This window comes from Tauraco erythrolophus, chromosome 8, assembly GCF_009769465.1.
Source record: "Tauraco erythrolophus isolate bTauEry1 chromosome 8, bTauEry1.pri, whole genome shotgun sequence".
NCBI classification, from domain to species: Eukaryota; Metazoa; Chordata; class Aves; order Musophagiformes; family Musophagidae; genus Tauraco; species Tauraco erythrolophus.
The window spans coordinates 36,648,303-36,674,613 of NC_141472.1; the positions used below are offsets into that span (position 1 = coordinate 36,648,303).

General features: G+C 40.8%; 1 protein-coding gene across 2 annotated transcripts in view; it reads right to left on the reverse strand.

Moving 5' to 3' along the window:
- Positions 1-2,018: 2,018 nt before the first annotated feature.
- NCKAP5 (NCK associated protein 5) overlaps positions 2,019-26,311 on the reverse strand; it is a 374,281-nt gene continuing 349,988 nt past the window's right edge. For both annotated transcript variants that reach the window (XM_086615799.1, XM_086615797.1), the window contains exon 19: positions 2,019-2,300. In XM_086615799.1, coding sequence (XP_086471925.1) covers positions 2,019-2,300 — 282 coding nt within the window. The remainder of the gene's footprint in view (positions 2,301-26,311) is intronic.

The window sequence follows — 26,311 nt, forward strand, 5'->3', positions numbered from 1 at the left end:
GCGGCGCGAGCCACGTGCCGGGCGGGGCGGGCTGAGGCGGCGGCGGCTGCTGGCGGGGTGGGGGGGCGAGCGGGCTGTCGCGGCGCGAGGCCGGTGGCGGGGCGCGCGAGGCGGCGGCCGCCGTTGGCGAGGCGGGGCGGGCTGAGGCGGCGCGAGCTACGGGCGGGGCGGGATGGGCTGAGGCGGCGGGAGCCGCTGGCGGGACGGGCTGCGGCGGCGGCGCGGAGCCGCTGTAGGAGCGGGCAGAGGGGCAGCGCCCGCCCGCGGCGGGGTGAGGCGAGGGGCGGGAAGCCGCCGTGCCGCGGCCGTGCCGGCGCTGCGGAGGCGTCGCTTTTCGCGCCGTTTTAACCCACCCTGACGGGGGGGGGTCCCGTCTCTCCGCCCCGTAGCCGCGCATTTCTCGTTGATCGTTTCGCAGCCTTACCTGCCAGCGAAGCGACTGACTGGAGCGCAGGTGGCTTTTAGCCGCCCGGTCGCCAGTTCGTCTAAATGACGGGGTCCCACCGGCACGCTCGTTGCTTCCGGAGCGCGGGAGACCCGCCGGGTTCGCGGCGGGGGGGGGGTGGTGGTGGTGGTGGTCGCGCGCGCAGTCACGTTCGCGCGCGCCGTCCGGCGCTGAGCCCCTGCCCCGCGTTCGGCTCCGCTGACCCCTCGGGTGTCGCCCCGACCCCTCCCGGAAACCCCTCTTCGAGCGCACGTAGGCAAGAGAAGTTTTATTTACGAAAGGTGTTTCAATGAAAATTTCTTAAAAGTCGAAAAAGACGATGCAAGTTGACGGCAGAAATTACTTAAAATAAAACAAATTGCACGAAATATTAACACTGATCGTACAATATTTCAGAGATTAACAGGCATGTGCTAAAGAAACCGTAGAGTCTAGAAATATCCCAAATATATCTAGTTTACAGATTGCTGTACAAAAAGCAGTTATAAATACTTCACATCTAGAAAAAATACACAGAACCTTTGAAATAGACTTTCCCTTACATATAAAGAACCTTTGTAGAAAAAACAAGGACACCCAACACACGCCAATCCCCCTGCTCCTAGATATGTCTGAACCGGTTAGCACCAACATCCTTAAGCGTGTCTCAAACAGGAGGTGAGTTTCGATTGTTTACAACTATTTTAGCGTTTACAATTTAATTAAGACCAAACGAGGACGACAAAAGATGACACAATATGGTACGTTCTGAAATTGATGGGTACAGAGGGGGTGGAAGCAGAGAAGCTATGTTGCAGTCGGAAGTGAAGGGCGGTTTGTGAAGTTCTCGTTCAGGCAAGACTCCCGTTTGTGTCAGCGGTGAATTACTCTGACCCTGATCTTTCAAACTTATGCACATGATTTATGAAGTCAACACCAGCAGTATCAGGCCTTTTAATCTATCCATTTTCTCACCATGCCCAAAGCCAGAACCCTTTCCAAATAAGACGCCTGTTGTGAAGCTGTAGTAACTGAAATGCACGTTTCCCTAGAACGCCTGTATGGAATTGCACTAAGAATCAAAACCAAAATATGTTTTGTAAAAGGGAGTCCAAGAAAGTTCGTTACAGACAATTTGGCAGGCTCAGGTTGATGCAAACGCAGTGTTTCTACATACAGTTTTAAGACTAGAACAATTATAAATCTTTTTAAAAAATCTACTCATTTTTCCTGTTAATATTAACATCAATTTCTTTAAGTTAGTAATCTGCCGTTACAGGAGCATAGCACCAATTTAATATTTATTGCGTCATTCATCCCTACAAATATAATTCCCCAAGATATTTACATCTGTACAAATATTCACAAAAGTGCAAAATTAAGACTTTATTCTGTGTCACCGTTCCTTGTGCCCAGCGCTGAGTCTCACGCGTCGCGATGCCGTCCCGCCTTTCTTATTGCTGTGTCGTGGTAAGTCACAACACCCCGCGGTGAGCGCAGCGATCTGGAGTGAGAGTTCTCAACAACCGTCTCTGCTCCCCGCTCGCCTTCAGCTCCAGTACGTGCCGCGGTCACAGCCCACTGGAAAGTGTCTCTATACGTCGTTGGAGCCTTGGCTGGCGCACGAGGAGAAGCTATCGTATAGGGAATCGCTCAAGGATTCTAAATTGTCCGTGTCATGCCTACCCGAGCTATTTAAGGACGCTGCTTCTTTCTTTCCATTTTCTTCCTTTTGTCCTTCAACCTTGTTCAGACAGTTCTTCTCTTTCTCTAATAAAAGTACGTTATTGCTGTTAAATTTATTGAGAGACTCCAGGGAAATTTTAGATAATCTATTCGGGGAATCCTCTTTTGTTTCTTCAGTTTGCTTCAATTTCTGTAATAAGTGAGGGAAATATTAGAAACATGTTTCTTATAAAAATAAAGTTATTCTATTGCACGCCATTAATTTCTGTCTTTCCAAAGTTCACAGGGTTAACAGATTGTTAGATGCTTAAACCTCCGTTATAATTAAATAGAACATTAATGTCCATTTTCGGATAAATCATAACTTTAATGATTCTGCTGAGACAAACAGGACTCCATTTACAAAACAGTTAAGTGCTATTAACATCTTAAGTAGCAGACCCTGGGTATGCATGTGTTAAGCACCTCCCGCATCTTGACAGTAATTTTTATCTTCTCCTTCAAGAATACTTCGAGGGGTACGTTTAAATGAGTATTTGTTTAAGTAGAGTGTGGAGTCTGCTAAAAAAAAGGTGCATAGACATGTTTGGAGGAGAAAATATTATTTCCCATAAATTACAGACGCAAATGAAACTTGCTAGAGAATAACCTCACGTTTTGCATGTGGAAGCCTATTGATTTCCACGGACCCAAACCCTCCCTAATAGACAAGAAGGCAACAAGACAGGAAATTACACTGAACTGGGCCAGTCCCCACAGACCAGAATCAATCAGATATTGGCCAGGCCTACTCGGAGAAGCGTTGTAATTCTGCTGGAACACCAGACGATGTATTAGCACGTTATATTAAAAACGCACAGTAGGATTGTACAAGAGTAATTTTATCCCTTTGTTAGCCACGGGTACTTTCAATCAGAGATCTGACCCAGGAACAGTCAGGGAACTGCGTAGGGTGCATTCAATAAAAACGACCTGCCGTTCATACACAGGGCATTTCCAACTCTGTAACTAACTCCTCGTACAGATAATATTGTCACAGAAATAGGAGATAACATTCAACATTTTATAGGACTCTCGGAGAGGTCAGAGGCAAGAATGTAGAGATACGCTGTCAGAGTCCAAGCCATTCCTCATTTTTGGTATTGCCATCAGATAGCGAAGACTGGATCAGTAAATTACTGTTGATCCAAGACATGAATATTTTGGGTTAGATAGAAAATGAAATGGTATTTTAAGCACACTGAAAATACAGCATGGCCAGACGTATGGATGATGTGGGTCATCACATACGCAGTCGTAAAGGGTCATGAGAATTTTTTGAAAAATTCAAGTTTCAAGGAAGTCAAATGTGCCTGCTGTGCTTCCTTGGAAATCTTGGGCAAGAGGAAGACAAATTGTTACACAGTTTGATTGCTTGTTTTTATGGCTAGTTAGATAAAAATTGAAATGCCAGTCTAATGACTGTTCATGTTGTGATCTTGTCTTATTTCATAAGCTAACAATGCCTGGATTAGGTTGGTATTTTTATCGGATGTTTCAAACAAACTTAGGCAAAGCAACAGGACATTAGCCGAAGTCTTAGTAAATGAAAATTTTCTGTTTGGTTCATTAATTAACCTTCAGTCTAAAAGGTTTTAGGGGATGTTATGTTAGATTCTGATTTTAGATGACAGTTAAAACTAAGGTCTTCAATATCTGTAATTACAATGTTTTCTGAAATAGAGGAATATGACCCTTGGTGACGGGAATACATACAAATTTAGGACCCTTGAATAGAAATTCTCCACAATTTCAGCTTAAACTGTTCTTCCCTTTGCCCTCATTTAAAATATTATACAGTATTACTGAAGCAGTTGTTTCGCTTCCCTGTAGGCCAGATGAGAAAATTCTCAGACACGGCATCAATAACATAGATATTAGCGCTTTTTGCTCTTCAGAGTACCAAACCTAAAATGCTTTATTGTATGAGAGACTAAATGGTTTTTCTTTTTGTATACTTTTCCCACTTCAGAGCTTTTCTTTAGATAAATTGAATATGGCTGCTTAGCACAGACTTGGGGCTGCAAGAAGTCAATACTGGTGTCAGTAAGGTCTATGATAAAACTTTTATTGATTCAAATGGGGCCAATTTCAACTCCTGGACAGGAGGAGCAGAGACACCTACAGTATTTGCTGCACAGAGCGGTCCAGATGAAGTATCGAAATAAGAGCAGGATCTTTGGCTGGCTGAAGGACAGAGTTAAGCCACAGGACGGACTGGAGTGAATTCAGCGGTATATTCTGCATATATGTAGTATCAACAATTTACTATACCCTACAAGCACAACCTAGACTACAATCCTACAAGCACACCCTAGTTTGTCATTTAACATATGGCTAATAGTTCATACTAGAGAGATGGCAGGCAACAATAGCATTTTCGAAAAATTTTAAGTAAAAAAATTGAATTGAATGAAGTGGATTGAAGTGAGGCCCATCAGTGAAAGCCCCTGGCAAAAGATACACAGAGCAGTGAACCGTACATCTGCGATACATGAAGAATTAAAGGAAAAACTAATTCTAAAAGTTGTTGTAGCAAAATTTATTACTAAGAGATAGAATTCAAAATTAAGTTACGGCTATTTTTGGACATATAGTTGTTCTTTTTAGATGTTTTAATGCCTAGTTACATCCTTTTGTAAAAAAAAATTAAATCTTTTCCTTTTTTTAACACATTACTGCAATAGTATGGAAGTATGCAAAGGTAATGCTGATTTGCTGTCAAAAGTAATACTTTGTTTTTTCATTTGATGTAGGTGTAATCTGTTTGGCTAAAACACACTGTTTCAGGCATAGCATTATTCTAGGAGCTAGGGCCACCTACTGCCAATTTTATAATCAGGTAAGAATGTGGGGTCATCTGGATGGGACTTTTGGTAGGGAATATTAATATGCTAGAACTGCACTCAGATGTCAGAGGTACAATATGTACAATATGGTCTTATCTCACAATTTTATTAGTACAGCTGCACTTAAATCTGTTAAATTTTCTGTTCAATCGTATATGGAATAAAAATATATTTGTAGTTAGAAAGTTAAAATATGGTATTCTAGTCCTTGACACATGGAGGAAAACTCATTCACATCCTGAGCTCCATGAATAAAAATAAAGGAAACTTTAAGCAGATATATTAATGTAAGAATCTGTATAATCAACAAATGATTTTCTCCCACAGTAACAAAATTACGTACATTTCTAGAGTTGAAAAGCCACTGATAATGTCTTTAAACTTGGTATGTCAGAACAAGCGTTACCCCAAGTGCTTTAAGCATTTTTTCTGTAGTTACTATAGATACAATTTTGAAAAAATTACTAAAGAGTTTTTATTTAGATTCATCCTTAATTAAATTTCTTATTTTTCACTGCAGTCACAACAGCTGCTAGATGAATCTGAAGGCAAAACCAAAGCAACTGTTATTAGAATTTGTTTGATAAATTGTGTCTGTGGTTAAGTAGTGTCTTGAGTTTTGTTCATGTAGATTTGTTACTGACTTCAGCAGTCACAGATACAACAAAGAACAAGCATTAGCCCAAAGATGCCAGTATTGTGCATTTTAAAGTAATTAGTTCATTAATGCATTTGAGAGTCACACTAACGTGAATCAGTAGCTTTTCCTGCAGATAGGAACATTTGGCAGCAGATAAGATGCATTTTGTGTCTGCAAGAACTGCGTGAGATTTGGTGATAGTGTAGAGAGCACCTAACCTCTAAGTCACGGGTTCCAATCCAATCTTTCCTATCTTAGTAGTGACTTTCTGCACAATGAACAGGTGGTTTTATCACCGCAGGAGAAAAAAGGACTTGGTGATTTTGTTCGGTGTTGCTAGGAGAGCCAAGATGGGACCAAGAGTATGTGCTTGCTCTCAGACAGGATTCTCCTCAGCAGTAATACTTAAAGCCATTTCAGCCTGAAGGTGTTGACTTTGCTGCTGACTACTCTGCATCTATTCCATGAATAAATAAGCTGTCTGCTGCATTCGGTGTGGTTACTTACATGTTTAACTTAAGGGAAAAGATAAAAAGATGTAGTCACAGGTTTTGGTCTAAGCAGAAAAAAAAAAAAAGAAAAAAGGCTTAGTGCAGAAAAGGACTGTGATTTTCACAGTGCCTCTGTAAAAGTATTAGCCTATCATCCTAAAGCAGATCAATGTATAGTTTGTTTTACTTATACTAACTATATTTTTGTACAGGAAGTCCATACTGTTATAGCCTCAGGGTTTGTGAGCATTTGTTGTTCTACTCTGTGTAAGTGGAGAGCTTCCCACCACCGGAGTTTCTTAGGTAGTCAGTACAGGGTGCTTTACACCACCTGAGAGCAGTGACTAAGTTGTCAGAGGAGGAAAAACTCTATCTGACACTACAGACATTCATCATGAGTCACATCACTTTGAAATAAACCCATGAGTCATGAATCAGAATAATGTTTCCTTGTTGGCAACATCCTAAAGGGAATAACTAAAACCCATTAGTGATATAATAAAATCTGGCATGTCACTTCAAGCACAGCAAATTAGGAAAACAAAACTAGCCTGCAGTTACACTGATACATTATAAATAGGTGTTACTTCTACATTAATACATCAAATTAGATTTTTTTTAAACTTTAAAAATGAGAGGTTACATGTGGGTAGAAAGCATTTCCAGTGCTGTGTGGTCAAGGACCAGCCACAACTGCAGCTGTTCAACCGTGGCTGTTCTGAATGGCACAAAGACTCTGCAGGTCTGCTAGAAGGAGCAGGGAAGGATGGGCTGGGTCGTAGGTCCAAAGGACCCCACAGCTGCAGAAAGGAATGCAACAGCAAGTCCGCTTCTCCTGTATGGTACCATGCAGAAGCTCTGATTGCCTGGAGGGCAGCCCATGCTTGTAAGGCATGCCAGAGCCCAGAATTAGCAATGAACCATTCTGCAGGATAAACGTATTTTCCAGCTGTCTAAGTTTAGTTAAACCAGCACTTTAAAGGGCTCAGAATCAGTTACACACAAGAATAAAATGAACTTTATTTATGTCTCTCATGCACTGGGCAATTTAGTTTTTAGATTAACACAAAAGCAAGAAGGGCATTGCTTCAAGTGAAGTATAACTGCAAACCACTATTGGGTAAAAACAACTAAATTGCTACGAGAATTAAATATAGATCAAAAAAATCAATACTTAATTGTATAACTCAAGGTCTTTCATTTCAGATCTGATCTCTAATAGGAGATACAAAGTGTGTTCACTTTTTATTTTTTAGTTATTATTTAAAACTTTATTGTGACGGAAAACAATTTTTTAGATTTTTACCTTTTAAAAAATTGTTAGTTACTTTGTCTGCATATGTTCAAGGCAAACTTGATCACACAATGCCACGGTTTCTTATTTTAAATTCAGAGTTTTACCTATTTAGATATCTTCTAGTCCTATAATTGCTTTGTATTTATGACACAATGGGTCTAAGCGGGATACGCAGTTGCAGCATTACATAGATTGCATATATATAACCTGTTTAGCAGGACATTTTTAATATGTTCACAGCTTCTTGTAAAATAGGTGTATTGAGATATGGAGCAGTATTCTGATCAGAGATATACTGGTGTAATCAGAAGTAACTTCCCACTGAATTCAGTGGTGTTACATGATCAGTTTGCAGTAGAAAGGTGTAACGTAAAAAGGGTTGGTTTTGAGCTACCAGGTAGTAGCTTTCTATCAGCTAGCCACGACAGAATGCAATGGTAGACTCTCGGTGGAAAGTGAACAATCTCCAGATCTCATTTAACACCAGGTGGACAGGTAACACTGCAGTGAAAATAGCTGTGCAGCCACATCCAGGAAACTACAAAGGTGAAAGCTGTAACTGCATGACCTCTGCTGTATTACAGCTGAGCTAAAAATGTCATGTTTTAACTTCTTTCTCTTTAAAGCATAACCTTAAATAATAAGTTAAGCCTTGCTCTCCCTTATACATTGTCAGAAGCTTTCATCTATTTTCTGGACTGACAGTAAAATAATTTTTGAAATAATGAATCACTTTTTTTTTTTTTCTACTTGAGCAGAAATCCCACGATTATTTTGCTGTATCAGACAATGACATTCTCAAAGACACACCATCAGATTTTCAAGATACCAGTTTCTTTCCTTGGGAAAAAGTGCATCGATATGAAGTATTTTTAAGTTCATTAGTCTGTTCAGCAGTTTATAGAAAAGCCATATATACATAAGTACATATCATCCACTTATGGCATTATGGGTAATATAGCAACCACAACAGAACCAAAGCTTGCCTACTGTATTTAAGAGTGTAACAATCTACAAATACATTTAAGTTTTAGTATCACAAGGACAGTATTTCTGATGATACTGAATTGTAAGAAAATTACCTTAGAGGAAATAAAGCTGATTAGCATGAACCGTGTATGATTCTAGACCTGGACAAAACAGCTATTGCTTAATGAACAGGTGACAGGAGTTGAGACTGACGTTGTCTATAGCTTGAATTCTTGCATGGTTTAGGAGATAGAAGGTAATTTAGTGAACTGAGCTTTCTGCTTTCAGAAGCATAATTTTCATAATCTGATGAGATGATTTTCCAGGTCCCAGTTTCCAGGTCAGGTACATCTAGCTTTTTACCTTCTGCTCAGTTATGAACCGAATGCCACAAATACGGCTGTTTTCTCATTGGCCTCAGAATGGCCACTGGATGCACTGACTATGCATGGACAGAGTTTATTTAAAATGGAGTAAGAAACTAGAATTCTAAGTGGCAAAACCGTGGAAAACGGTCACAATGCAGGTGCTCAGTCAAGTGTGTTGAGGGGAGTTATTAAAAAGAAAAGCAATTAAACACTGGTACTTTCTCCAGAAGGTAAAGCAGGGCCTCACTCTGTTCACACCGACAGAATCACCAATTTTGCTTCTCACGGACGGAACCTACCCACTAAAAGCAATGCTTACTGCAATCACAGGCTCATCACAAGGCATCAAGTAAGAAATATCCATGGTGAGAAAGGAAGTCGATACTCAGCTTTTAGAACCTGACAGACTGAAAATGAACAAGACGTGCATAGGATACACTACTTTTCAGAGATCATTTTAGCTTTACTTGTAGAGGGAGTTAAATAACAAAATTGTTCTGATTTTCTAGTGATGGGAAAAAATCACAGTGAAAAAAAATTCATGCTGAAAGATAAGATTGCAGACAAAGTTATTGAACTCGACATAACCATTTGACGTTCAATGCTATCCCTTGACAGAATTATGTTGAGGGTTATGTTACCAGTGATAACCTACTGAATGGTACTGGAACTATGCAGTCCGAAGTAACTTCACCATTTAAGTCTTCATCAGACTGTATTTCACCACAGAGCGTTTAAGTATACAGAGGTTTGTACTACTGAGTGACAGTAGTTGTCCTTACCTTGATGAAAGTATGGCTGATTGTTTCAAGAAAGAAGGGGCTTTATAAAAAAAGAGCTACAATTTTATCCTAGATTAGATGTTTGGAGGATTTTTTCTTTTTATTAAATTGGGATACTTACTCTGAACTGAATCAAGAAGGGGGAAAAAGTGTAGTTCAAAAAAGATTTTTTAAATCTAACACAAAATGCAGTTCTTAAAGAGACAGATTTCAATCCCACATTAGACTGTAGCAAAGAATTCCTCTCAAATTCAGCAAATTCAGGATTGTACTCATACAATGTATAATCTCAGTGACGTTTTCAGTAATCGGGGTCATTTTTCTGTATGGCTGAACTATTCTCAGACTACAGTTCCTAAGTATTAGCTGTGTTCTTACCTGTCTTCATCTTCCACCTTTGGCTTTTTTGAACAAGACTATTTATTTTGGTAATTACACAGACACTTATCCTCTCACTCTCTAGTGATGTCTGAGTTCCTGGCCTGTAATGGCTGTATGTCAGTCACTCGGCATACTGATGGAAAACGGAATTGCACTTCAAGACTGTACTGCAAATGGTAATTGGTAGTGGGCAATGATTTTCCACACTAGTAATCCTCTCTTTTGAGATTCTAGATTCACTTCGGGTTAGCCTGTGACTATCCAAGGTACATGAACTGACCTAAGGGCAAAAAGGCAGAAGCAGCAGACAGAGAAGGAGCAATGTTATGTGGCAGCATCAAGAACAAAGCAACAGTAAGAAGAAACCATGTAGAAATAATTCTGCTAGCTAAGAAAATCAGCTTGTTGTATGCACTAAGAGGGCTGTGCTGTCTGCACGGGAATTCAGAGTATGAATCTCTGTTCAAAGACCTGCAGAGGAAAGAAAGGGAATGTCCCTTCTTACGAGTTTTAAAGATGATTCATAGAGGTCATTTAGACAAAGGAGTGAGCTCCACAGCAAATAGTTTTCTCATTTTTAGCCTCTGAGGAGGACAGCTGGGAAGAGACAATCTGTCTTTCTAGACTCATCAGTCCACCTCTGCATGACAGCATGTTTAGCCACTGCGGAGGGAGCCTCCACGTTCGTGTACATGGTGCATGCACATCAGAATGATACCTCTTCCAAGCTCTCACCGAGCAGAAACACAGAGGTGATAATTTTCACATTTGGAAGCAGGATCTTTTTTCTTAAAAAAATGTAAATTAGCATGTTTAAACCCCACCCCAACAAAAATCATTTATTTTAGGAGCCTAAAGTTGTTATTCTCCTTTCCACTCCAGATTTTAATCAACTTTCTACATATCAGACTTTTCTTACCTCTAATGAATCTAACCAAAAACCATTGCCACTTCTTTCACGTTCTGTGACCCTTGGCCTCTGGAAGGCACTAATGAAATCCACCAGGTGTGCCCTCCTCTATGAGGATGTGGACACCACCCTCCACAAGTGAGGGTCAGGGGATGCAGCTGGGCAATTATGCCACATGTTGCATTCTTAAGTGCTCCTGGAGGCAGCAGAGGAAGAGGCTGTAGCCCAGGCTGCCTTCCCAGTAAACCTGTTGCAGCCTGAACCACGTGCATACTGTTTTCTGACCCTGTGCAATGAGACTACAAAAGTTCCTTTGCAATCAGAGAAAACTGGGACAGGGTAGATGCAAAGAATGATGTTGGTTACATGACTGCACTTGCCACCTCTTTAGCTGGCATTATGATCTGCACAATTTTCAGCACTGACTCAAGCAATTCAACTGCAGAATGGAAACCTATGTTTAAGTCCATCTGCCATCAAATCTTACACAACAGTACAGTTATTTACACATATTTTCTAAATTTATGCAAACAATTCATCTTTGTAGGGCAGAATATTTTGAGGGACAGAGGCAGAACATGCACAAAAATCTGAGCAAGAGTTTCAGATACAGGCTGCAGAACCAAATTAAAGTAGAAAGATAAATCCTCTCTTGCAATTTTTAGTTCATTTCAGTGCACCAAGTTGTATCAATAAAGAGCCCATAGTATAAGTCAGCTAGAAAATAAATGCTATGAAGGATGTTCCATTTTATGTCATTTGAATTTGATTAGTGATTAGTCTTGGCGGTTAAACCACATGGGAACAGTAATCAAGGTTTCTCTACTGCAGTTCTGTAACAACTGGAAAACACTGTTGGCTCATGTCCTATACCATGATGGGATATTAACCTAAAATCTAATTAATCTATGAATGAATTACGGTTCTAGAAACATACTATATTATAATCAATTTTAAGTGAGTTTCTAACAGAAGATAAGATGAAGAAAAAGCTGTAAAATTACCAGAGGTTGATAAATTCTGTTTACTATGACTGATGATTTTTATGGAGGATAATTTTACAATCCATCAAACTTTTGTCAGTTCAAGAATCATGCTGCCAAACGTATGCAGTAAATTAATTCTTAAATTTACATATTTATTAAAAATCTTATTGAAAACAGCAGGAAGTAAGCCTTGTTTGAATAATAAAACAACTTGTTATTCTACTGGAAAGAAAACAAAAAAAAACCCAACCAACCTTCTATTAAGATGATTTTATAGTAAGGCAATAATTATAAACAGCTACATGAATTAGTTAACCAAACAATGTATTAAATAGCCAACCCAAAACTAATCAAGAATTAAAAAAAAACGCTGGAAGATAATCAAGTGAAAAACGTAATTTAAAAGCTGAGAAATTCATGGCTGAATTTCAGATGTGCTTGAGGACATGTTGGTTAACTCGGGCCCGTTGGCAGGAGCTCCTGGATTCCCTGCAAGAGCACAGGGAGCTGCAGGTGCTGCCTGCGCGGCTGCCCCGCTCAAGGTGCTGGAGAGGGGAGGAGCGTTTGCAATCTTCTCGTGTGCGTGGCCACAGGCACGTGCCAAGTCTGATGTGCGGATGGCTCAGGAAAGCATTCCGTGACCCAAGCCTATGCTTATTCTCACAGAAGTTCACTGTAAGAAGGTGTTGCAGCTGCACCCGCTGAAAGCTGAACAAGAACCATAAAAACATCTGCTGAACAAGGGAAGAAAAAGAGACAACAAAGTAGTAAAGACCATGGAACGTGGTAGGATGTGGCATAAACCGTGAGGAGAGCAAGAACTACTTCCTCACCATTTATACAAGGAAAGATGAAGGAGTGTGCCAAAACAGCGGGACTGGGAAGCATGGTGATATGATCTGAGGCAAGTAAGGCACCTCAGAGACCCGTGGCTGAGCAGAGTTCTTCGCTGTGTCTACTTGCAAGGCCTCGTCGGTTATGTCACAAAGATTTTCTGCTTCACCTTTGACATACTACTCCACTGCTGTGACTCCTGTGCTGTCCATATCCCACAGATGTGCTCCTGGTATCAAAAAAGCACCGGAGCAAGGTCTCATGTTCTCTGGGTTTCCTTCCCTGGTCTCACCTCCACAACTGCTGCAGTTTTCCTTGACCACTACCATGGCTGGGGCCAGCCATTCACGCTCTTAACATGCCAACTTTGCGTATACAAAATACATAAGCCATCCCGCCTGCATCCACCTGCCGTAACTGTAATGACTGTGCTTCCTTGCTCAGCCCTCTCACTGGTCTCGTGAGACACCAGGGTCAAGGCACAGGCCTTCTCATTTGATTTATGGACTATGGCATGCCTGGTGTATGTTCAAACACTGCGGTATGCCTGGTGCCTGTGAGAATCCATGTTGTTTGAGGCGTCCGCCATGGTTATCAGGAGAAGGCACTGTGGCTGTGCTCGTGGTGACAACATTGAGAACGGAAACAGGCTGAGATTAGATTTAATAATTTAGCCAGTGGACTAAAATATACCCTGATGGAAAAAATACAGATTGTAACTAATCTCATGTTTACCAGACAACTCAAGGATAGAGTCCTGGGCTGTGACTCAGTAACTGTGTGGATTAATCCAAAAGAAAATGAGAGACAGGGCTACATGCAGGGAATAAGCAATTCATGTCATAAATGCAGATTGCAGATGATATTCCTTTGCCCAGCTCTAAAGGACGATCAAAAAGAAACATTGCAAATTAAGCAGAGTAATGCTGGGCACCAGGATGACCACTGCTGGAGATGCAGATGGAAATGCCTACAGCCAGGAGATTTATGAAGTCTTCAACTTGCCTCCTCACAAAATTAAAGCAGTGATATGCATTTTGATTAATACACATATCATTTGACTGTGATCCGAGGGAATTTTAGTTAATTTATGGGTTTAGATTTGTTTGCTTCATCATTCAGATAAATCTGCTTCTGGTCATGAGAACCTCTATCCTACTTTGTGGTCCAGCCAGGCATACAAAATGTCTCTCTCTTGGATCTGGTTGGATGTATTAGTGGTTGCAAACCCTCTGTGAGCGGCACAGCCTCAAAACAGAAAGGAGTCAAGGCCAAGTCTGCTGGACAGACCTTTGCCTTTCCACCTTTGCCTTCCCTGGATACCAGCAAGGTTCAGGTTAAGCAGCTAACAGGATCTAAAGGGCTGGAAAATGTTTGTGCTGAGTCCATCTGGGCTATCAAAGTCCTCTCTTAGAATGTGAGGTGATATTTTGACAAGGCTTCGGAGGCTTTTTAAGACAAAGGAAGTGCATATATGAAAATATATACTGGAAACCCCAGTTCTGTGGGATCTGACCCCCCTGCTTGGCTGTGAGAAAACTTATTGGGAATGATCAAAGAAGGAATTCAGTGTGAGGAACCAGGACAGGCTCCTGTTCCCACAGTGGGCTTCCTGCAGTGACAAAATAATGTAGTACTTTTTGTATTGATTTTGCTACAATTTGTGTATAAATAAAGAAATGTGTACGTGAAGTGACAGCCAGCCACAGGAACAGATTTATCAGACAAATGCTTTAGAAGATTTATTGACCCGAGCAACACAGAAGTGTTACTGCAGTATTAATGCTGCACAAGGTTGTGAGATACTGATAATAGAGAAGATGTTCCTATGCCTAAAATATAGATTATAATATTGTTAATATAATAGGCCACTAGGAGGACTAAAATACAACTGGAATTCATGCAGGCACACTGTAGAGCTAACATGCACTCATTTTTTGAATGACCAAAGATGATACATACAGGAAACTTGGATAAAAATACAGAAAATAAAACACTTCCCACGCCCTGTTAGTGAATGAATAATTTGAAAAGTGTTGCTGAAAATTAACAGGCATTAGATATTTATTGGAATACCAAAAAAATCTTTGAAGTGCTGATTTCTTCAATATTTTAAATTATTTAGGATTTGAATACTTGTAAGATTGGAATAAAAATTTCCTCTGTGTGCAGACATAGTTAGGAGCCCTGTATGGACAGCAGGACTGCTGAAGGTGATATAGTTCTGCTCATGCAAAACTCTTTGCAGGATTAGGGTGTGAATTTGCTTCTGACATTCTGAAAATTCCTCAGCAGAGGGGCGATGTGTTTTTCCCTAGCCCTTGTAGTGCAAGATCCCATCTTGAGTAAGAATGCTTGATGAGAATATTAAGTGATAATGATTATTTGCTTAGCACTGCTGTGGGCCTTCAAAGCCTTCAAAGCAGCCTGCAAACAATACTGAATTAAATTCTAAATGCAGCTGGAAGGTGTTATTTATATTCTTTATTTAAAAATGGGAAATTTAATAGGAAGAGGTTTAGCAATTTGGACAGTCAGCCAGAACATCACCCTGATCTCCACAGTCCCGCACTCTTAACTGCTAGGCTTTTTGTCACAATGTGAATATTTATTTTTTTCTTTGCTGGCAGAAAATTCTCTGTGGCAAGTCAGAGGCCTGTATTGTTCTCCTCACTAGAGAGCATCTGAAATGCTCTTCAACATACAGGACCTGGCATTTTATCCAGTGTATGTGGTAGTTAATCAAATGTTTTGCACTGACTTGAGTAGACTTTGGATCAGACTCTTGATGCATTAGAGAGATAAATTATTTAACTTACTGAGTTCCCCTAGAAACAAAATATTGAGCTGCAAACAAAGCTAACAAACACCAAATGGGATACCATCTGCTGCAATGAACAGAACATGACCAGTTTCCCCCATGCTCGAGATTCTTCCAAAATACAATCTGAAATAGGTTTGCTAAACTCCCAACTGTCTCACAAAATTGGCTTAGCACAGGTTAGCAAATGCTAATGGCAGCAGCAACAGCAAGCCAGACCCTGATATATCAATCGGAGTTGTCTGTGATTTTACTTCTATTGGACTGCTCTGGGTAAAAGCTCAGGGGTTTTCTGCTATCCAGAGCCTATGGAGATGTTTCTGTTTGTGCCCTGTGTCCTAGGACCTACGGATACCGAGTAGTTGCTGTCCCTGAGTAAATAACAACAGTAATTATCTATATAATGATGCACTTATAAATCTGGATTCTTCTGTTTTTCAACATCCGGACTCCATACCTTACAATCTTCTGGAGGAACAGGATATGGAGGTAAAATAAACTCTATCTCCCACAGGAATGGTAGGAGATAACTGAAATCCCAAGTCCAGAGCATTCCCTACTTAGTATGGCTGTGAAGGCGAATGCAATGCGTGGGTTCCCAGACATTTTCACAGGGACAGAAGGACACTGGTGAGCTAAATGCAGTGCATGTGACACTAGTGGGTGCCATCATCATCAGCTCCCTTTCCACTTAGAAAAGATAGTAATCGAGCAACCAAGTAGTTTTTATGTAATGTGAGGAAATACTGTTTTCCCTGTAGAACAAGACAAAAAGATAAATGTCTTCATACCTAAATTTCCTACACAGCCAGACACTCCATCTTCTAGCATCACCACCACAAGTGATGAGACTACCACGAGCAAAAAGAACTTCCAAAGCCTGTTCAGCTAAGGGGAAGGGCTACAGCTCTCCACATTACGCAGCTCTTTACATGGTGACTGCTGTTCTTTGGCTTGCTCTGCTGCCTCTGTTTTCATCACTGTGCTACTAATGATGTTATAATACAGATTCCATGTTTTTACAATGGATTATTTTAATAGAAATGCTGGATTATAAATGTTGAACTCTCTGGTACCCTGGCTTGTTATAGTGGTTCTCAGAAACATGAAAAGAAAGGATGATGTTCCAATAATAGTAATAATACAAATATTTTATAAAATTATATAGATGATAGTTTTAGCATTTGCCAGCTGCTCATACTCCAATAGTATGGACAATGCAATAAAGAAATGGGTTTAAAAGTAGAAAGAGTTTCATTATGATAGGATCTTAACTGTAACACTGCAGGATTAGATTAAAAAATACACAGTATTTGGCCTTCCTTTTAACTGAGGGGAAAAAGCCTGCTGAGGTTCCATGACATTGCCCACAGAGCCAACGTACAGAAGTAGGATGCTACAGATCAGATCTCTGCCAGATAGAGGGAGAATATCTAAACCAATTTTCAAGCACCTACATGAACACCATGATTTTCACAGGATCCAAGTACATGAATGACAGAGACTTCAGCAATTGCTGCAAATTTCTAGCACGTTTGAAAACTGGGCAGCTGAAGTGTCTAAATACAAATTTAGGCAAAGCCATTAGGAAATGAAGCTTGAGAAAACTTGCCTATATTTTTACCGATCAGAGGCCACAAGAAAGACTCTGCGGTTCTTTCAACAGCAATCAGGAAGTGTGTGCTGGCTGCTTAGCTACTTCTCTTCCTTGGTTTCAGGCATTATCTGAAAAGGTCTTAAGTTTCAAATCTGGTTTGCATCTTAGTACATGTGTTACCAACAAGTTTCCCAATCTGGTAACTCTTCTGTGGATATAGTGTCCTGGTGAAGTTTAGACACTCCTGTTGTAAGAAATATCACAGAGTATTACTGCATGATTAATATTTTAATTTTATAATGCTCAGCAATATAATATATTTGTATTTAATTTTTTCATTCCCACCCACTTCTGCTTTACTCTTCATCCACCCAAATCCATCCAGTAATGCAATCATCAGGCACAGTCAACATGGGGTCACAAAGGGAAAGCCCTATTTAACTAATTTGATATCCTTCTATGATAAGGTCACCTGCCTAATGGATGAAGGGAAGGCAGTGGATATAGTTTTTCTGGATTTTAGTAAGGCTTTTGATACTGTCTCTCACAGCATCCTTCTGGATAACTTGTCCAACTGTGGGATAAGCAGGTTCATGACACATGAGGTGAGGAACTGGCTGAAGGGCAGAGCTCAAAGGGGTTGTGAAGAGGGCTACAACTGGCTGGTGACCAGTCACCAGCAGTGTTCCTCGGGGTTGAATTCCATGGCCAGTCCTGTTCAATATATTTATCAACAATCTGGATGTAGGAGTTGAATGCAGCCTTAGCAAGTTCGCTGACAATATCAAACTGAGAGGTGCTGTTGACTCTTTTGAGGGACAAGAGGCCTTGCAGAGGGATCTAGATAGACTGGAGCACTGGGCTATGATTAATGGGATGAAGTTTAACAAGTTGAAATGCCAGATTCTGCATCTAGGATGGAGTAACACCAGGCAAAGTATATATTGGGAGAGGAGTGCCTGGAGAGCAGCCCTGCAGAAAGGGATCTGGGGGTGCTGGTTGAGCAGGCTCAATGTGAGTCAGCAGTGTGTCCTGGCAGGCAAGAGGGCAAACTGCATCCTGGGGTGCATCAAACAAACACAGCATAGCCAGTCAGAGAAAAAAAAGGGATTATCCTGCTGTATTCAGCATTGGTGTAGCCTCACCTTGAGGACTGTGTGCAGTTCTGGGCCTCACAATTTAAGAAAGGTATGAAGGCCCTTGAATACGTTCAGAAGATGGCAACAAAGCTGGTGTAAGGGCTGGAAGGAATGTGCTATGAGGAGCAGCTAAGGAATTTGGGCTTGTCTAGTTTGGAGAAAAGGAGGCTGAGGGGTGACCTCTTTGCTCTCTACAGCTTCCTGAGGAGGGGAAGTGGAGAAGGTATCCCTGGTATCCAGTGGTAGGATGCATGGGAAAGGTTCAAAGCTGCGCCAGGGGAGGTTTAGACTGGACATTAGGAAGCATTTCGTTACCAAGAGGGTGGTCAAACATTGGAACAGGCTTCCTAGAGAGGTGGCTGATGTCCCAAGCCTGTCAGTGTTTAAAAGGCATTTGGACAATGCCCTTAATATCATGCTTTAACTTGGTCAGCTCTGAATTGGTCAGGCAGTTGGACTAGATGATTGTTGTAGGTCCCTTCCAACTGAAAGAGTCAACTCCTATTCTATTCTATTCTATTCTATTCTATTCTATTCTATTCTATTCTATTCTATTCTATTCTATTCTATTCTATTCTATTCTATTCTATTCTATTCTATTCTATTCTATTCCATTCCATTCCATTCCATTCCACTCCATTCTAATGCTGAATAGAAATAGAATAGCAATTCCAGCTTGCAAGCAATTTGAGATCTTGTTTTGCAGTACGCTTTAGAAAGCATTCAATAACCCATTGGATATGTGCATATGTAATAGAAGGTGAGAAAAATAACTTTTAAATGTTTGACTGGCAATTATTCAGCTAATTCTTCAAATAATCACTTGAGGTTTTATTTGCTGAGAATAACACTATAGTAGTTACGGGAAGTTCTTAAGGATACAGCTTTTTATAGTATGTAAAAGTTTTAGTGACCTCTGTTAATTATCAGACAAAGAATGGGGTAAGCCAGAGAAGGGGGCACTAAGGGAAGCGGAGTTATCAGGATGTGTCTCAGTCATTGATGGATTGATCGGCAGTTTGGGCTGGGAGGACTCTGACGTGCTATGAAAACATGTCATTTTCTTAACCTGTGTGAAAGACAATTAAACTTTTAAATTACACAACTGTATCTTAAAAACTTCTTAAGCTTCCCTGTGTCACTTTATTGGTAATAAGCCTGCTGAATCCTATGTTTATTTCTCTTACCAAATACAAACATTACTTTCCATGAAAATAATATGGATGCTGCACAGGGCCTGAAATTCATGTACCAGGGCCTAAAAATACAGTAAGAATTAAAATATTTAACTTTGGGATTTGCTATAAATTAGAGTGTTTGAGTTCACAAAAAATATTTCACCAATATTTTTCTTAAGGATTTAGACAATGTGTGTCACATTGCACAAAATCCATGTAATTTCTCGTTTAAATAAAAGATGAATCACTTTTGGGAGATGAAAACAGCTTGTGGAACAAACTATGAACACCTGCAAAATATTTCAATATGATTTTTGCAGATATTTGACATAAAATTTGCCTTTTTTTTCAAAGAGTATGTTGATTAGGATATTATTGTCTGTGTACATACGAAAAGAAAAAGCATCCTCTTAAAAAAAAAATACCAGCATATTTTCAGCATATTGCCACAGTTCCTGCTACCATCAGCTGTGTAACTTATTCTACTAAGAAGAGAACTCTCATACTAAAAGACCAGTCATTTCCTACCCTTCTCTGCATTGATGTTTGAGTGCTTTATGCAAAACATATCACTGTTATAGATGAGGAAGGCAAGTTTCAGCTGGAAAAACAATTCACAAAAATATTAGAGCATTATTCATCTCATTTAACTCTGCTAATCAGATGCTCCTCTTGGAGTCAAAATATTTTCCAGCTTCAGAAAACAAACAGCTCACTGAATACCTCTCTGCCCTACTGCTCTTATCTTGATTGAGTCAATCCAATGTTTATTGTATCCAATTTATTTTTTAGCTTGTCTTTTATTACTAATATAATTTCTACCATTACAGCAATTACACTATCTCACAAGATTACTAATATTTATCATTTGTTGCTGTTAATGTGCCCTGGATTCCATTTTGGCCTACAGTATTATTATAATATTCTAATTCAACACAGAGAGAAATGAAACCTAAAGCTTTATTTCCAAAGATGGAGGACTGAAGAGCGTCTGGTTACAAATGGCAGAAACATTAGTGCACTTTGGGCCATGCTGCACATCACAGCAGCTCCATCTGTCAAACCTTTGAAAAACAGCTCAGAACATTTTCCACTCAGGGAAATCACTAGCAAATGATACTTGTATGCAATATGTACTTTTGGTTCCTATTAGACTAAAGGATCTGCCTACTTACACCAAAGAGCCATAGTGTCTATTAAATCCTTATGTAATCTTCAGTGACACAGGCAAATAGACATTATAGTGCTCAGGGCGTACCTGCAAGGCATGGTGCAGTGCGATGGGACTATACTGGTGAGCAAGCTGGGTGGGCTGAGACCAAACGCGGGGTGGTCTTATCAACGCTCTGCTTATTTCAGCTACTCAGCCCTCCTGAGAAATGGCCTGGAGTAACCAGGCCACAGGAGCTGTGCTAACACTGTGCCCAAGCAGGCTCACTGTAAATTAGCTCTGTACAGCTCTGCCTTGCTCTGGGCATTCGTACACGAGCAGTGGTGGACCATTCCTCCAGGGACTCCAGCAAACGAGCTGCAGGATGTTTTGTGACATCTGAGCCAGTATGTAATGTGGTTCTGCAGCTCCTACATGCTGAAAAGACATGGTTCTCTCTGTAATTTGAAATTACTCGCTGAGATGGTGGGATACGGGGTTTCTGCTCCAGTGATGAAGTTTTTCCATTCAAAAAGGGCAAAGTTCTTCCCTCCTTACAGTGCCGAAGGTGTTATATTCAGTGAACACAACACTCCAGCTGTGGCCACAGGACAGCTGAGTGTGTTGCCTTAAATCCGAGAAGCCCACACATCTGCATCTGGCACTTGACAAACCACACAGGCACGCTTCACTTGGTGCTGTGAGTTACTTGGGGACTTAGTGTTACATGACACTGTGCCATAGGCACTAGAACTGCACGTACATGCGGCGATGCTTCAAGTCCTTAACTTTCCTCCCGTAGCTACAGCTTTTCACTTCCTCCGCGTCTTCTCTCAGACTCACATCCCAACTATTCTCCTGCTAGCCTTGCACACCATGTGTTCTAAATGCCACACAGCCCGCTGTACTATGCCAAAGACTTTCTGTCCCTCACCAATATCCAAATACTCTTTTAAAACGTTGTGCTCAAAGATATTTGAGTTAAAATGTTGCCACCTACCCATCCTCATAAATACAGTAACCAAACATAAAATAGAGAGAACTTTTCCACCAGCTGGAGGGCTCGTCAGAATGGGATTTGGTGGCAAAGTACTGAAACGACTGAGTCCATTAGCGTTAGAAGCAGAACTGTATCAGCAGATAACAGCTTCCAGTTTTTAGGGTATGTTTTTCCTAAAAATATCCCTTGCATACCGTTAAAAAAGTTATTTTCTCTGGCGGACTCTGCCTTCCAAATGTTGTTTTGCCTTGCCAAAGCCTTTTAAAAACTTTAAAAAGTTACGGAGAACGTTGTCATCCTCCTTGCTGAGCCGCTCTCCATCGCATGATTTTTTACTAAAAACCTCAGCAGTGTAAGAAACCTCAGTTGTTTCACCTAGAAGGCACAGGGAGAGAAATGAGTCTCTCTATAACTGCAGCTTTTTATTGTTGCCAAGCTAGTTCCTCAGGCTAACTGTAAGAATGTTCTTCCATACTACACAACATTTCTTTTAAGTGATACACGTCAAGTGAGACTTTGGTCCCAGGAGACTGCCTAGCAGTCTTCAAATTGCTTGTTTTGCTGTCTCTTCACTTTACTTTTTGGAGGCAACTTTGATGGCAAGATACTAGAAACAATAAGACTTGATTAGGAATATAAGGCTTGGTAGCAGATCTCAGAATGTGAACTTGCCCTATGGAGGGGAAAAAAACAAGCAGAGACACATGGGATTTGTTGATGTCTGAAGACATCCTAGCCTATTTGCAATTTCACATTTCCCCACATGAGTTCAATCAGACTTGAGGCTAGAAAAAATATTTTTAATTCTGTACTACTCCCATGGGTGGTATGGTAAAATCTGTTTTCTTATCAGATCATGCTCCTGTGGTTTTTTGTCACTTACGTTGTCAAATACTCCTATAAAATTCCCCTGACAATAGATCTTACATCAACTCGGGTAATTACTCAGACAATCTTTGCTTTGACGGCACAAGTATTGCATCATTCATCCGAGAACCAAAAACCTTTGACTAAATAGAAAGGAAGTCTCGCAGCTCCAAGCCTGTCAGCGGGTAAACCTATCGAGACAATTTTGACAAATGGAAACATGTAGCTCAAAGACCCCCACACATACCATGTTTAGGGAACAGGGAGGGGCAGTGGTGCAGAGAGTGGCTATTCCAGCAACGCAGCCCATGCCCAGTAAGGCCACGTGCGAGCGCTCTCAGTGCCCTCCCTGCGGCGGCGGCAGACGGACGCGACCTTGGCCAGCAGCACCAGCGCTGGAGGCAGGGGTCCAGGGCAGCTCCGAGCAAGCAGGCACGAGGCAAGCGAGGTCGGGGGCAGCCCAGCTTCAGCTGGGCCACTTCAGGGCTGCCACGACTGGACTGCGCTCAGAGCTGAGCGGGTATGTCTGCGTGGCTTTACACCACCGTGAGACTTCTGGCTTGGGTCAATTTGAGTGCGGTGCTCAGAACATGCTCCCTTTCTTTGGGTGAGGTAGTTCAATCTGCTTTTAAAACAGAGGTGCTGAGTCCTAGATGGACATACAAGTCTGCTGGGTAGTTTGGTAGTTTACTTTCCCTTTGTAACGCTGTCCTTTATAAAACTGTTGCTGGATCTTCTGTATATATATCCTGTACTAACATGATGTGAGTTTTGAAGATCTAATACGAAAGCATAAATACAGTAAATGTTATCTTCAGTTTTTGTGACAGTGAGGATGAAAGGATAGCTGATCCTGACTGAATTAGAACGTCTGGTTCTAGGCTGGCATCACGGAATGTTTACATTAATAGACGGCCTCCCTAAACATTGGCACTGATTTGATATACTAGTTCCTTACATGAAAGAAAAGCATTGCTCTTAAAACACAAAAGACGAGTGAATGAGTTTGCACTTATTCCCCATCTACAAACTGTACAATGGCAGCATCTTCCTTAACATCTTAGGTTCATCAGGGCTAGGAAAGGAAATAAAACTGATTGCCTCCTCACCTCATCATCTTCCTTTCTCTTAAGCCTGGCAAGGAAAACAGCAAAGAAGAGGCGAGGTTTCTGTGCTTGATACACAGTAAACTGAATTATACAATCAGCACACGGAAATCCACAACTAACTAATTCCTGGATTCGATCCAGCCCATGTAGATACCTTCTCTTATTGACAAGGGATCCCTTCTATCTTCTATTACTTTCTAATATTTTGAAAGAGTTCCTTCAAATTCTATACATGCAGTAACACACACATTGTACAAAATAAGCTAAGACCTACGTCATCAAGAGCATTCGATGTTTTCTTTCTGGTTGTAACATGAGATAGGTATCGCTCTCCCAAGTTTACAGACAGTGAAACTGAGATCCTGAGACCAAGAAACTAGCTGAATATCACCCAGTGCTGCCTCAGCTGCAGGAGCTCTTGTTATTATGAAAGTATAAGCAAGGTAATTATGTAGTGCTCACTTGAGGGTGCACTGAGATGCAGTTTCACTCTCCAAAATACAAATGCTACAATACCTGCTTTTTACTAGTTTCTCACAGAGGAAAGCTTGGGGCAATGTTCACCTTGCTAACTTTGGGTTGAAAATTTGGTACTCAATATAAGCTAGCTGCATAGGCTCCCTTTCTCTGGTCAAGGCAAGGAAGCAAGTAGTTCCACAGGTCAATACCTCCTTCCCACTTTAAACTACTGGGATGCAGCTCTTCCCAACTGCTAATTGGACCCAAATAATTATCTTAGGCTTTTTCACATGTTGTAAGTAGAATCTCTCCCTAGGCATATCTGATAATGTGAAAAAAAAATAGTTCTCTGTGGAAGCAGAGTGCACATGGTCTCCATGGAACCACTTCAGACATTTAAACACGGGGAGTCTCTTTTAAGAGGGAGTCCATTTAAGAGCCTAAGAGCTTCTCTCTTTCAGAAGAGAGACTCAGAGAACCCAAATCAGGTGCATAAACTTTGCTGGCACGTTCTCCAAGAGCTGCCTAAAGAGGTGGACAGCGCAAAGCACCCGGTGTGCTGCCCATTCATACTCTAGCTCAGACTTACTGATCTCTGTAGGAGACGAGACGCAAGCAGAAGCAGCTCATGCCTGCCTTTGTTTTCTGCTTACTCTTGGTTAGCGTAGCCTGCAGAGTTGTCTAGGCTGCTATAACTACTGCTGTAATTGAGGAATGCTGGAATATCCTCAGTAGTATCAGCTTAATGCTCTGGGATTCTGGAGGATGGGAAGAGTTGCGCAATTACCAGACTTTCTTATTCTTGTTTCCAGTGCTTTTGTGGATATTGCCCTCTGTTAATACGATGCATTAGAAGGCTTGTGAGCACAATGAGTCAATCATATCGCACTAACTCCCAATCAGCTTACTCAGCTGTAAAAAACCTTGAGTTTATCTGGGAATGCCGCCACATCAGTCCCATTTGTAAGTGCAGCCAAAACAGCAGCAACTTCTCTAAATTTTCCTTTTTCTGTATTTGCCAGCAAGCTCTAATATCTACTTGAATTGCATGACACAGTGATTTGAGCATTTGATCTCCTTCATGAATCATCTGTACAACACATATAAACTCTGCCGTGTGGAGTAAGACTATAATTTCACATTGCACATACGAGCCTCTCATTAAATGAGCCCCCTAGTCAAATTGCTGATGTAGTTAACATTGTAACTGTGCCAGAAATGTCAGGTTTCTAATGTATGTCATCACAACTGAGGGAAAACAAGAGGATTTAGGAACGTGTGATGGGTACTGACCCCTTCCATAAAGGATATTTTTAAGTGCTCAAGTCACGCCTTGAAATACTAGCAAGCCTCAATGGTGACTCAAATTCAGTAACACACAGGGACAAAAGAAAGCAAGAAGGGCTGTATTACAGAAAAAAAGTATGTTATGGTTGGTTAAAGACAGGGAAGAAAACATTTTACAAGGGCATGTAGTGATAGGACAAGGGGAAATGGCTTTAAACTGAAAGAGGGGAGATTTAGATTAGAAATAAGGAAGAAATTTTTCACTCAGAGGGTGGTGAGGTACTGGAACAGGTTGCCCAGAGAAGTTCTAGATTCCCCATCCCTGGAAGTGTTCAAGGCCAGGTTGGATGAGGCTTTGGGCAACCTGGTGTAGTGGAGGGTTTCCCTGCCCATGGCAGGGGGGTTGGAACTAGATGATCTTTGAGGTCCCTTCCAACCCCAACCATTCTATGATTCTATGATTCTGTGATTTTTTTCACGATTCAGGGTGATTAAGTAATAAAATCTTTGACCAACTCAGTTACTTCTCCAAGGGAACAAAGAAGAAAATAAAAAGTCTTGTGTCAGTCTTGTTTGATCATCAAATAATAAACAATGGGCCCAGGTGAGGAAAATTTCTCTTGTTTTCTGAATTTTTATTAAAAAAAAATCACTGAGCTTTTGAAGCCTAAATAGTAAATTAATTGAAATGTGAAATATTTTTTTCATTGCAAGAATATGGTAGCAATCCTGACGTCAGCAAACTGCTCAAGGCATCACCAGTTACTGCTATAAGGAAGAGGAACAGCTGTTTATTGGAGGCCTCACTGAAGTTTCACTGAATAGGTGTCTCCCATGGGCTGACTGCAGTGGACTTTGGATCAGGTGCTGCATATGTTTTATTAAATGAGAGAAGTTACTGTTCAATTAAAATGAATTCATTTGATAAATGTAAAAGTTACTGCTTTTTGTTTTGAAAATCCTACATGAGGAAAACACATCATGGCTGTTAATTTAAGTGAAAGTTTTGTGTTCATGATTCAATGCATCTTATTCCTTCTTTGAAGCT